Here is a 13,464-nt window from a genome sequence, read left to right as displayed (position 1 = left end):
CCACTAAACGAAAACAAAAAACAGCGAAAGTTTTCGAGCGTATTATTTTAACAAACATACAATTTGCAGTGGAAGAGACTTTGAAAGTTGTTAAAATATGTTTTTATACCACCAGAATGTGCTTCTTCACTTGGAAACAATGGGGGGGCGGGGGGGGGGAGAAAAGAAAGCCATTCCACAGTACCAATGTATTTATACGCTTTCTCTTAGCAACCAATCAAATCAATGATCATGCATTCATATCTATCTTAAACACATAGTAAATAAGTGGCTCGTTGGTCTAGGGGTATGATTCTCGCTTTGGGTGCGAGAGGTCCCGGGTTCGAATCCCGGACGAGCCCCTGACATTGCCTTTTTTTCCTTAACTATGCCCCCCCCCCCTTTTTTTTATTATTATATTTTGCTTCCCTTCTGATCTTTTAATTTTTTTGGTCACCAGTGGAAATGATTTTGTGTTATTTCGTTTCATCAATTTGGCGAAAAACGAACCGCATTTTTCTTCAAACAGATTTTTGACTCACTTTTGTAAACAAAGTGAGTATGTTTTAACCCGGTGTTCGGTTGTCTGTGTGTGTGTGTGTGTGTGTGTGTCCGTGGTAAACCTTAACATTGCCATTTTCTCTGCAAATACTTTGTCAGTTGACACCAAATTTGCCCGGTAATATAGGAAAAATTCAGTTCTTTTCAGTCATCTTGTTTAAAACAATATTGCACATCTGGGATGGGCATAAAAAAAACAACAGAAAACAAAATTAAGCTAAATTATATGCAAACTGAATTTACTTGGGGGGGGGGGGGGGGGGGGGGGGTTGTTGTTGTTGTTTTAAATTCTCCAAACTTGGCATTTGATCGGATATTCGACACAACAACAAGAGCAGTCATTTTTATCATTTTTTGTTCAAACAGGAACTTCTTTTGCTAAGCATGGAAGTTATATTTCTGGTGCATGTCTTTGCTGCAGATAGTAAAAAAAAAAGGGAAATTAATCTGTAATTAATGCTAGGGGACTTCATTTGCTTTAAACTGATCTTTCTCATCTTAAACGGCATTACATTTTGACATTATATTCAATACATAAAAAGCTTGTGTGTTTTACTCTCAGTGTACAGGGCTTTCACTATGTTCATTCGCCCAAGTGGTCTTTTTCGGAAAATACTAAAATCAATACTACGAGTGGACTTTATAGACCTTGTTCGTTAGGAAGTCAAAGAAAAGTTCAGCCCCTTCATCCTGGGACGTTCGGACAAGGCAGCATGGCGACTGTCCGCTGAAACTGAAAGTGCGCTTGAATCCATGAAAGTTGAAGAACCGAAAGAGTTGTTGTTGTTGTTTTTTAAAACAACAACAACAACAACAAAAAACTGGACAACTGATAAGTAGCGCGAAAGTTGAACTTGTTCGTCGTGCAAACATTTTCATTTGTCACGGAACCAGAAACAAGAAGGCGAAGTCAAGTCAGTTTCTACTGTTTCAGAACAAAATCCTACTAACAAAACCCTGTCTCGCGTGCACCTCGGGGATCAGCTGCATAGCACGAGACAAATTCAGATCCCCAAAACCCCAAAACAGTTCGATAAAGTCTGCCACTCCCTTCTGCTCCACAAGATCCACTCCACTGGCATCACAGAGAAAGTTCACACCTGGATCAGGAAGTTCCTATCAGATAGACAGCAGTCTGTAGTGGTGGATGGAGCCACTTCCAGTCCTGTTCCTGTAGAATCTGGAGTCCCACAAGGATCTGTTCTTGGGCCTTGCCTGTTCCTGCTCTACATCAACGACATGCCGACTGGACTGTCCTCCACTGCTCGTCTCTTTGCTGATGATACCCTGTGCCACAAAACCATCTCCTCCACCAGCGACCAGCAAGCCCTACAAAAGGATCTGGATTGCCTTGCAGAATGGGAGCAGAAGTGGCTTATGAGCTTCCATCCAATCAAATGTCAGACCCTGCGAGTGAGCCGGAAGAGAGACCCCCTACCATCAGAGTACACCCTTCGTGGCCACACCCTTGATGTAGTCAGTAAATCCAAATACCTCGGCATCACCATCACCTCTGACCTTAGATGGACCCCCCACATCTCCAATGTCTCCAACTGAGCCAACAAGACCTTAGGCCTACTAAGACGGAACCTGAAAGTAGGCTCCCAGCGCATCAAACAGCAAGCCTACCAAACACTGGTCCGCCCAACCTTGGAGTATGCCAGCTCTGTGTGGGACCCCTATACAGAGAAGGATATCAATAAACTTGAGGCAGTACAACGCCGGGCTGCTCGCTGGGCGACCCATCGACACAGGAAAACATCCAGTGTGCAAGACATGATGGAGACTCTTCAGTGGTCTCCCCTCAAAGAGCGAAGGAGAAAGGCAAGACTGATTAACTTCTATAAGTTCCATAGCGGCAGTCTTATCATCAACACATGCCACAAGCCCTCTCAAAATCCTTCAGCATCCACTGGGACCCGAGGATCGCATCCAGCAGCATACCACCTCTCCAACTGCAGGACGCTGTACAGGCAAAAGTCTTTCTTCCCTCGAACAGTATCAAACTGGAACAGCCTTCCTGCTGAGACTGCTCTCAGCATAACCCTGGAAGGCTTCAAATCCCGAATCTGATTACCTCCCCCCCCCCCCCCCCCCCCCCCCCCTCCCCCCCGCCCCCATACCTCACCCCCCATCCCCTGGCCCAGAAACCTCTACCTCATGAATCCACAAAACACGCAAACCCCCCTTATAGTCTACAGAATCTTCAAAATGATGAAGGCGGTTGTCACGCTCTATAAGAGAGCGGACTAGAAACCCCCACCCAGCCCAGCACTAACACCCAGACAACACAAACACAGACTACAACAATTCAGGGTTCACATACATTTGTTTAATCACACACCTAGCTTGCCCACAAACAATAACCACAACCCCAGCTGCAACAACACTTAAATAACAGAATGGATAAATAATAACACACACACAAAAAAAAAACCCAACACACAAAAAAAAACAGAGCTTTAAGATAAGGAAACAAGCACAACGTTAATGATGTAGTGACGACGACGACGAACAGTAAGTGACGACGACGAGGAACAGTGACGACGAAGACGAACAGTGACGACTAAGACGAACAGTGAGTGACGACGACGAAGAACAGCGACGACGAAGACGAAGAACAGCGACGACGAACACGAACAGTGACGACGAAGACGAAGAGCAGTGACGACGAAGACGAAGAGACGAACACCCAGACGGCTGAGCGTCAGGCCAGAGAACGCTGGCGACGGCAGCCAGCGGCAGGCGGCAGCAGCCAACGGAGGCCTGGACTAAGGAAGCCAAAGGCAGGCAGAGGGGTTCCCGGGGAGACAGTGGAGGGTCAGTGGAAGGGTAGGGAAGTCAGTGGATGAGCGCGAAAGTGGGAACACTGAAAACACTTCCAGAGAGGTACCACTACCCCAAGGCTGGAAGTTCACACAGAGAACACAGAGACCACGACCACTCGGAGGAAAGTGATCCCCACTACAAGCGTCCAGACGGGCAAACAGCCCTGAAGAGAGCCAAAGACTGGCACGGCTGCCTCCTCTGACAGTCGCGGGCGAAAAGCCCAGAATCTTGTCATTTGTTAACAAGGAAGAGGCTGATCTCAGTTCAGTGACAGCCTGCACTGAGACCGAGACAGACTGAGTATCTCGTGCAAACAGCACAACCCACACTGCTCTCTAGCTAGATGGGGTGGGGGAACGAGGGGGTTTAGCACTCATATCTGATTTTGTCATGAGATGTGACAACAGCCCCCCTCAAGTTCAAACGAAGATTGAAACTTAATTATAAACATGTCACACAGAATGACAAACACAATAACACACATTCCCACTGCCGTATCATCCACAATGTCCTCTCAAACAGAGACATATGACAAGACACTGCCCTCCTGAAACTAAATGTAAGGAAAAGGCAAAACAATTAAATGAAAAAACAACAACATCATCATCAAAACTATGAAGTCTGGAATAACAGGATGAATTGCAAATTATAGAATTGCCAACCTTACCAACTAATAAGTAGTATTAAAAGATACACATGGCCAGTATACAGCTGCCTCATTCAGGTGTTAACACTCAAACTGGGCCGTATTCAGATCATATTTCATCCAACTCTGGCAGACGACTGAGGAAGTCAGCACCAACGTTTTCTTTGCCAGGAATGGCTTGCACCCTGAACGAGAAAGGCTGCAACTGTAGAGCCCAGCGCGTCAGTCTGCCGCTGACCGTTTTGGCCTTGTCTAGATATTGCAGCGGTGCATGGTCCACCTGGACGACAAACTCCTTCCCGTAGAGGTAGGGTTCAAACCTCTGAATACCCCACACAAGAGCCAGGCATTCCTTTTCAATTGTGGGGTAATTGCGTTCGGCTGGGCTCAATTTCTTACTGGCACACGCCACTGGTTGAGCACCCATACCTTGATCTTGGAGCAGAAGAGCTCCCAACCCCACGTTCGAAGCGTCAGTCCGCAGTATGAAAGGCTTGGACAGATCGGGGAGACAGCAAACTGGCCTACTGCAGAGGATTTGTTTGAGCTGCAGAAAAGCTCTCTCGCAGTACTCATCCCAGATAACTTTGTTTGGCTCCTTGCTCTTGGTTTTCTCAGTCAAGGGAAGAGCGATTTCCGCAAACTGAGGAACGAACCTCCTGTAGAACCCCACGAGGCCCAGAAACCCTCGGAGCTGTCGTTTCGTACAGGGACGAGGTGATTCTCGGATCTTCTCCATTTTTTCTGCATCTGGCCAAATTTTCCCAGCACCCACATGGTGACCCAGATAGTCTAACTCCCTGTGGCCGAGAAAACATTTGGAGGGCCGTGCTGTCAGTTTGCAATCACGCAACCGGGAAAACACGCTGCATAAGAGCCTTAGATGCCGTGTTTCATCGGCGGAGGAGATAAGAACATCGTCCATGAAGTTGTCCACGTCCGGGCTGTTGAGAGGCAGTACTAACTTCCGCATCATGCGGGAAAATACTGCGCCAGCAGTTTTGAGGCCAAACGGCATTACACACCACTGGAAGTGTCCCTGAGGAGTAGTGAAAGCTGTTTTAGGGCGATCAGCTTCCACCATGGGGATCTGCCAGTACCCCTTTGAAAGGTCTAACTTCGAGAACACCTTTTTCCCTGATAACCGGGAAAACAGTGCCTCTACATCTGGCATTAGTTCAGCATCAAACACGGTTATCTTATTGATGCGACGGAAATCGACGCAAAACCGTACCTTTCCATCTTTCTTCTTTACGAGGACGATAGGAGAGGAGTATGGGGACGAGGATGGCTCTATCACGCCCATCTTCAACATTTGTTGGACCTCCTCTTGAATCGTCTCACGTTGGGAGTAGGGCAGTGGATACTGCTTAGCCCTAATAGGGGTGTCGGAGGTGAGATTGAGCGTGCATGTCTCGAGGTTCGTACAGGCAGGCAAGTCAGTGAGAACGTCCCTAAACCCTCGAGTCATTTCACGAATGGCCTCTTTCAGTGAGGAGTTATCAGCGGCCAGCACAACATCCTCTGAACCTTCAGTTGCCTCCAGGGGCATGAGTGGAATGTCGCGTTCCACTGTCCTCGTTCCTTCCCAGACCTCTGGGTCTTCAATCACAGCCAGAGCCACAGTCCCTCGAGGAGTGCGCTCAATGTATTCTTTCAACAGATTGGCATGGTACAGCTTTTCTTTCTCGCCAATCTGAACGCAATAATCTGCGATGCCCACACGACGCAGAACAGTGTATGGACCCTGCCATTCAAGTTCCAGTTTGTTCTGTTTGGTGGGGCGAAGGAGAAGTACTTTGCTCCCCTCAGCGAACTGTCTTTGCTTTGCTTTGGCGTCAAAATAACCCTTGTACCGCCTTGAGGCCCTTTCGAGGTTTTGCTGAGCAATGGTACAGGACTCTGCGATTCTGTTTCGCAGTTCTACCACGTATTCAGCAGCAGTCTGAATTTCTGGCCTCTCAGGGTGGAGCCAGTGTTCTCTGAGGATCTGCATGGGACCCCGTACTGTTCTCCCATAGAGCAGCTCGAAAGGCGAGTAGCCAGTGCTCTCCTGGGGAACTTCTCTGTAGGCAAATAACAGAGCGGGAATCCAGCGGTCCCAGGCTCGAGGTTTCTCGTGTGATAGTCTCCGCAGCATTGCCTTCAAAGTAGCGTTAAAACGCTCCACCAACCCGTTGCACTGAGCGTGGTAGGGGGTTGTGGTCAAGCCCCGCACAGACAGAAGGCGATAGACTTCCTGCATGACACTGCCTGTGAACTGAGAACCACGATCAGTCAAGACCTCAGCAGGAACACCTGTACGTGTCCACATGGTGAACAACGCCTCAGCCACAGTTTCAGCCGAAACGTGTTTGAGAGCGACAGCTTCTGGGTACCTGGTCGCATAGTCGACCATTGTTAAAATGTACCTTTTGCCAGACTCAGATGAAGGGGATATAGGTCCTACAATGTCGACAGCTACTCGACTGAAGGGCTCTGAAATGAGGGGCATCTTGACGAGTGGCACTTTCGGGACTCGACCCTTAGCTACCGTCTTCTGGCATGTGTCACAAGAACGGACGAAACGCCGAATGTCAGCACACATGCCAGGCCAGTAGAAATGTGGGAAAACTCTTCCCTGCGTGCGCTTAACCCCAAGATGACCCGACATGGGGGCTTCATGGGCAAGAAGCAACACTGTGGAACGCAGTTCCTTAGGAACACAGATTTGGGTTGCTTCCCCCCGATGGTCCTTGAAACGCCGCATCAGTATTCCCTGCTTCCTGAAGTACATGACCTCTCTAGATCGTGTCTTTTTGACGGCTTTAGACACAGCCAGCTCCCGAGCTTGACACAGGTCAGGATCGCTATCCTGCTGATGCTCTAGGTCCTGTCTAGACACATGGATCTGGATGTCCTTGACAGGCAAGGGAGATAACCCTTTAGCCCTGGCAGCTGCTTGGGCCCGCGTCTCAACAGCACCCACAAGACTGGCGTCCGAGTAAACGGGCACGGGCACTGAAGTGCCATCCTCGCACCAGGCAGTATTCCCAATAAGGACCTCTTCCACAGGAGCCTCCATTACTGCCACGTCTAGCCTGCCTTCCACGAAAGGAGACTGGAAATCTACCCTGGCGATGGGTAGGACAGAGGTGCATCTTGATTCGGCCAGCACCACACGGACAGTCGCTCCAGTGAAAGAATCTGGACTGACCAGATGGCGTGCAACGACAACCATGTGAGCTCCGGTGTCTCGCAAAGCCGGGACTGAAACCCCGTTGATGACAGCCTCACATCGTGGTGAGTACTGCTTTGCCGCACAGGAAACACAAAGAGATGGAGGTGGGGAATGGGAACCCTGCTGCAGAAAGCTCGGCTGTGCTATAAGGGAAACCTTCTTCCGCTGGCGGCACTCTTTGGCCACATGTCCAAGTTTCCCGCAGAGGAAACAGGTAACTCCTCTAGTGCTCTCGACACCCCTTGAGCTGTCGATAAGAGCGGAACTACTTTGTCCAAGAGATGCGGCCTTTTGCTCTGCATGAGGTTTGGCACCAAGACCATGATCCCTGGATTTCCTGGAAGCTCGTGCTTCACTCTCAGCCATCCGTCCCGCTCTCCTGGCACTGACAACCTTCGAGGTAATGCGTGCGACATCCTCCACCCTGTCTGGTTCTTCACGCTTAACCTCACTGACGAGGTCAGGGTTAAGGGTAGCTAGGAACTGTTCTTGAAGGAACAAGTCCCTTAGGTCCTCTGCACTGTCGTAATCGCGACCAGCAGCTGTGCACCAGCGAGACAGACAGACCTTAAGCCTTTCCAGAAATTGGATAAAGGTCTCTTCTGTAAGCTTCCGCATCGATCGGAAACGCTTACAATACGCATGGGCATCTAGCCGAAACTCGCGGAGTAAAGCAGCTTTCAATGACTCGTAGTCATGAAGTCTCTCCGGAGGCACTCGCAGACAAGCGTCCCTAGCTCGACCTTGTAACAAGGTTACTAAGCGAGCCGCCCATGAACTTGGCTTCCACTTATTGAGAAGCGCTACCCTCTCAAAATGGGTCAGGAAGTCGTCGAAGTCGTCCTTCCCATCGTAGGGAGCAAGGGAAAACGGTTGGCTTATTTGAGCCTCGACCTCTTCTTGCTTTAACTCCATTTTCCTTTCAAAACGCTGCCTATCCTCCTCATCCCTCTTCTCCCTATACCGTCTTTCCTCTTCCCTATATTCATCCTCCCTGTGATCCCTCCAGCGCCTGTAACGGCGCTCTTCCTCCCTATTTGCGCGATCTTCCTCCTTAGCAGCGGCATCAACCACAAACCGCGCAAGGGCCTCACCAGTCAAACCCATGTCAGCACCCATGGCTTTGAATTTTGTGTAAGGATCCTGGTGAGATAGAGGAACAGTGTCCCCTTTCCTTCCATCATCAGATAGATTACCTGGGTCATCCTCTTTCAGTTGACCCCGTATCCATCCAGACAAACCTGACTTATCTGTCTGAGAAGGAGTAGAGGTACTCGACTTATCCATCTGGGACTTTGACCCGGGAGTGACGGCCGCAGCCGTTTGTCGCCGAGTGGGCATTTTTTTCCCCCTTTTTTTTCTGTTTTTTTTTTTTTTCCCTCGCAGAATGCGAGAAAGGCAAACCAAACTCGGCAAAAATCAACAGCCGAAATCAAGTGCCTGAACAACAGCTAACTTTTTGAACAGGTAAGGTGTCTATCATAACCTCACCCAAACATTCTTCCAGTGACACAGCATAATTTTAATCAGATATCATAGAACGTCAAATGGGAACAGGATATGTACACAGGTAACAGACAAAACGATTACACCCACCCCCCTCCCACTCTATCCTAACGTACCCCGCATCTCCACCAAATTGTCACGCTCTATAAGAGAGCGGACTAGAAACCCCCACCCAGCCCAGCACTAACACCCAGACAACACAAACACAGACTACAACAATTCAGGGTTCACATACATTTGTTTAATCACACACCTAGCTTGCCCACAAACAATAACCACAACCCCAGCTGCAACAACACTTAAATAACAGAATGGATAAATAATAACACACACACACAAAAAAAAACCCACACACAAAAAAAACAGAGCTTTAAGATAAGGAAACAAGCACAACGTTAATGATGTAGTGACGACGACGACGAACAGTAAGTGACGACGACGAGGAACAGTGACGACGAAGACGAACAGTGACGACTAAGACGAACAGTGAGTGACGACGACGAAGAACAGCGACGACGAAGACGAAGAACAGCGACGACGAACACGAACAGTGACGACGAAGACGAAGAGCAGTGACGACGAAGACGAAGAGACGAACACCCAGACGGCTGAGCGTCAGGCCAGAGAACGCTGGCGACGGCAGCCAACGGCAGGCGGCAGCAGCCAACGGAGGCCTGGACTAAGGAAGCCAAAGGCAGGCAGAGGGGTTCCCGGGGAGACAGTGGAGGGTCAGTGGAAGGGTAGGGAAGTCAGTGGATGAGCGCGAAAGTGGGAACACTGAAAACACTTCCAGAGAGGTACCACTACCCCAAGGCTGGAAGTTCACACAGAGAACACAGAGACCACGACCACTCGGAGGAAAGTGATCTCCACTACAAGCGTCCAGACGGGCAAACAGCCCTGAAGAGAGCCAAAGACTGGCACGGCTGCCTCCTCTGACAGTCGCGGGCGAAAAGCCCAGAATCTTGTCATTTGTTAACAAGGAAGAGGCTGATCTCAGTTCAGTGACAGCCTGAACTGAGACCGAGACAGACTGAGTATCTCGTGCAAACAGCACAACCCACACTGCTCTCTAGCTAGATGGGGTGGGTGAACGAGGGTGTTTAGCACTCATATCTGATTTTGTCATGAGATGTGACAGCGGTAGTCAAGGGAAAGAAGAAGAACAGGCGTGGCAAAAGAGGTGGGAAAAGATTGTGCTTAGGTAGCAGAATGACAAAAGCAGAGCGGCTGTCAAAGAAATTCTTTAGAATCGGCAGTTGGAATTGTTCCAGCGCGAGAATGAGAATCTCAACAATTGAGAAATTGGCATATGATTTTGACATTTTATGTCTCCAAGAGACCAGGACAAGTGCAGACAGACCAATACATTTTGAGAATTTCACAGTCTTTCAAAGGAATGAAGGAAGAGGAGTAGCAATCATACTGAACAAAAACCTAAAAAAACAAAGATTCCACCATAAATCTAGAGAAATGGTGTAGCAACTCATGTGAACTAGTGGGGGTGCGTCTTGAAAAACCTGACGGAATTCACAAAAGCATCGTGCTCATCAATGCCAATGTTCACCCAGGAACCTGCACAACAAAAGAGGATTGGGCCTTTTTAGAGGAAATAGAGAACGAATTTGGAGACTCAGTCATTATCTGTGGAGACCTTAATGCAAGATCGAAGTTATGGGACCAGCGGAACACCAACCCACAAGGACACGCACTTGAAGGAATGATAGTGGAAATTCTTCTTAGCCCATTAACAACCACATCCCCAACTCGCCTTGGAACAAGACAAGGGGACAGTGACAGTGTGATCGACATCGCTCTAACATCTCCAAAATTCAGAGCAGAAATGAATGCAGAGACGCTTCCACACCAAGGCAGTGACCACCTCCCGGTAGTTTTCAGTCGACAAAAACTGCCAGATAAACCCTGTATGAAACCGAGTGAACCATTTCAGTATGAAACCAAAGAGACAACTGTCATCGACGCAGAAGAAACAAAAGAACGGCACCGAACAGGATGCAAACTATTCAGCCCCCATGGTGGAATACCGACACAGAGAGAGCCTGGATAGAAAAACATGCGGCTGTTAAACTTTGGCAAAAAGAGAGAACAAAACCATCTCCAGACAAAGATACTGAAAAAAAATGAAAGAAAAAACTACACAGTTTGAAGTCATTGCTCAAGAGGCCAAAAATGACAAGTGGAAACAGTTTTGCGAGGCACTCAGTTATGACACAACATTGACAGAGTTCTGGCAATTTTATCGTCGCATGGAATGGAAAACGTGCACAACAACAACCCCAGACATGTTAGACACTGAAGGAACCAAGCTTAAGACAAACGAAGAAAAAGGATCCGCCCTGCTCAAATGTTTCATACAACAGAGCGATCAAAGAAACTTAGATGAGAAAAAGAAATATGTCGAGGCGTTAAACCAAACCCTTATGCAGACTGGACCCGATGATGACTTGACAACAGATGATCTAAACCGAAGCAATAGCTAAATGCAAGAAAGAATCGGCTCCTGGCCCAGACAAAGTTCGCTACTCGGACATCAAGGAGCTATCGGAAGAAGACAGAAGCAAACTTTTCAATCTATATCAAAACAGTTTCCACAATGGACATGTGCCGGAGGACTTGACACACAGCTCCTTAAAACCCATACCAAAACCAGAAAAGGACCATCGTCAGGTAAGCGGCTACCGGATCCGAACCATGCAAAACATTGCTGGAAAGCTCATGGAACGCACGATAGCCAGGAAACTTGCAAGGGATCTTGAACACAGGCACATTCTCCCTTCAAATCAAGGTGGTTACAGAACAGGCAAGTCCACATGGGAAAATGCAGCTGCTTTTGCATATGAGGCCTTGAAGATGCCTACAATAAAGTCCAGTTTGCGCACCTCATGGAGCTGCTACTAAGGTATGGAGTAAGTTTGACACTGACAAGATGGATAGCAGCAGCGTTTCAGGAAAGAACCGTCATCCTACGCCTCGGAGATTGGATGTCTGCACCTTCTAAACTATCCATGGGACTGCCACAAGGGTCTCCACTCTCTCCTGTCCTCTACAATGTCTACACAAAGGGCCTTGCAGACTTAAACAACAATGGAATAGCTCGGGTGCTTACTCTTGCGGACGATGGCCTGGTCTTCAAAACTTCGAAAGATGCTCAAGAAAGAACTAAAGCCATCCAGAAACAACTAAACAATATTGCTCAATGGTGCAAAGACAGAGGATCTTCCATCAATCCAGCGAAAGCCCAAACGTTGCTGTGCACCCTCAACAACAGAACCGCGAGCAAATCACCACCACCTGTGTCATTCGACGGGATTCAGATCGAGAAAACTGAATGCCTACACTGCCTAGGAATACACTTCGACAGGATGCTGACCTAGTTCAGAAAACATACGGAAAATACTGTTCTCAAATGCAAAAAGGGCCTTTCAGTCTTAAAAGCAATGGCAACCAAAGGTATTGAACAACGCCACCTCTTCCTGCTATACCAATCACTCGTCCTCAGTGTGATCAACTCTGGACTTGGGCTAACAACACCATCTCAAAGCAACCTCCTAAAATTAGAAAGAGTTCAAAATGAAGCTATGAGGCTGATCCTTGGAACAACAAAAGACACGCCCACAGAAACCATGTGATACCTGCTTGACCTTCCTTCAGTGCAGACCAGGTCAAGACCTACTTCAAAGCATTAGAAAACCCTCAAAACCCACTGCATGACGCAGTCAAAGAACCAAAAGGCAGCCGCCAAGGACGAGGAAGATCATGGATGGGACAAGCAGAAGACACAATCCAGCTAGTATGCCGACTACAAGACCTGAAAGAAACAAAAGAATGGGAGAAAAACCCCAAAAACATCAACCATCTATTCAACACAGCCATTTCACCCACTCTAGGAAGACATTGTCGGGAATGGCCAGAGGGCAAAACTGATGCGGAAGTGAAGCTACTCATAGAAGAAAACAGTAAAGAAGAGGACATCATCATATACACAGATGGCTCAGTCACAAAGACCAATCCGATTGGGGATTCACTGCAAAACAAAATGGAAAAACAATTAGGGAAGAGAATGCTGCCTACAAAGTCACAACCTCCAGCCTAACGATGGAAGCTGAAGCTGTGACACATGCCCTCCAGTGGCTATCGTCCATCCATACGCCCGGAAACCAACATGCCATAAATCTAACCATGATCCATGATAGTGCCTGCCTTGTGATGTTGCTGGCTGGCTTCCTCAGGGTGTGCCCGATCCATCCCCATCTCCTGCGCCGGATTTCATCCTCAGCTGGCAGCTGGTTGGTACGTTGCCACAGGTCTGCGTTGCTGATGGTGTCGGGCCAGTGGATCTGGAGAATTCTTCTCAGGCAGCTGTTGATGAAGGTCTGCACTTTCTTGATGGTGGTCTTTGTTGTCCTCCATGTCTCCGCTCCATACAGTAGGACTGACTTGACGTTGGAGTTGAACAGCCTGATCTTTGTCCGAGTCGACACCACCTTGGAGCTCCAGATGTTCTTCAGCTGCAAGTACGCTGCCCTCGCCTTGCCAATTCTTGCTCTGACGTCTGCGTCTGTGCCGCCCTGCGTGTTGATGATGCTACCCAGGTACGTGAATGCCTCCACTTCTTCCAGCTCATTCCCGTTTAGTGGGACTGGGTCCTCACTCGCTGCATTGATCTTGAGAATCTTGGTTTTTGCCTTCATGGATCTTGAGG

General features: G+C 48.4%; 1 protein-coding gene and 1 non-coding gene across 2 annotated transcripts; one reads left to right on the top strand and one right to left on the bottom strand.

The window, feature by feature from the left end:
- The first annotated feature begins 269 nt into the window (after nt 1-269).
- Nucleotides 270-341, top strand: Trnap-ugg (transfer RNA proline (anticodon UGG)). Its single transcript has one exon. It is a non-coding gene; the product is annotated as a tRNA-Pro (tRNA).
- A 3,783-nt stretch (nt 342-4,124) lies between these two features.
- On the bottom strand, nt 4,125-13,453 carry LOC143280312 (uncharacterized). Its single transcript, XM_076584943.1, has 2 exons — nt 13,247-13,453; nt 4,125-8,378 (listed from the first exon to the last, which is right to left on the bottom strand). Exons 1-2 carry the CDS (start codon nt 13,451-13,453, stop codon nt 4,125-4,127), a joined length of 4,461 nt encoding a protein of 1,486 aa, XP_076441058.1.
- Between the last annotated feature and the right edge of the window lie 11 nt (nt 13,454-13,464).

This window comes from Babylonia areolata, chromosome 3 (genome assembly GCF_041734735.1).
Source record: "Babylonia areolata isolate BAREFJ2019XMU chromosome 3, ASM4173473v1, whole genome shotgun sequence".
NCBI classification, from domain to species: Eukaryota; Metazoa; Mollusca; class Gastropoda; order Neogastropoda; family Buccinidae; genus Babylonia; species Babylonia areolata.
This window is presented reverse-complemented; position numbering and strand designations above follow the sequence as displayed.

What these genes read in the sequence shown, in the direction of transcription:
- LOC143280312 (XM_076584943.1), bottom strand. Translation starts at nt 13,453, where the DNA reads ATGAAGGCAAAAACCAAGATTCTCAAGATCAATGCAGCGAGTGAGGAC. An exon ending in AGAACATCTGGAGCTCCAAG is followed by an intron (nt 8,379 to 13,246) that starts GTGGTGTCGACT and finishes CTATCTCACCAG; the next exon opens with GATCCTTACACAAAATTCAA.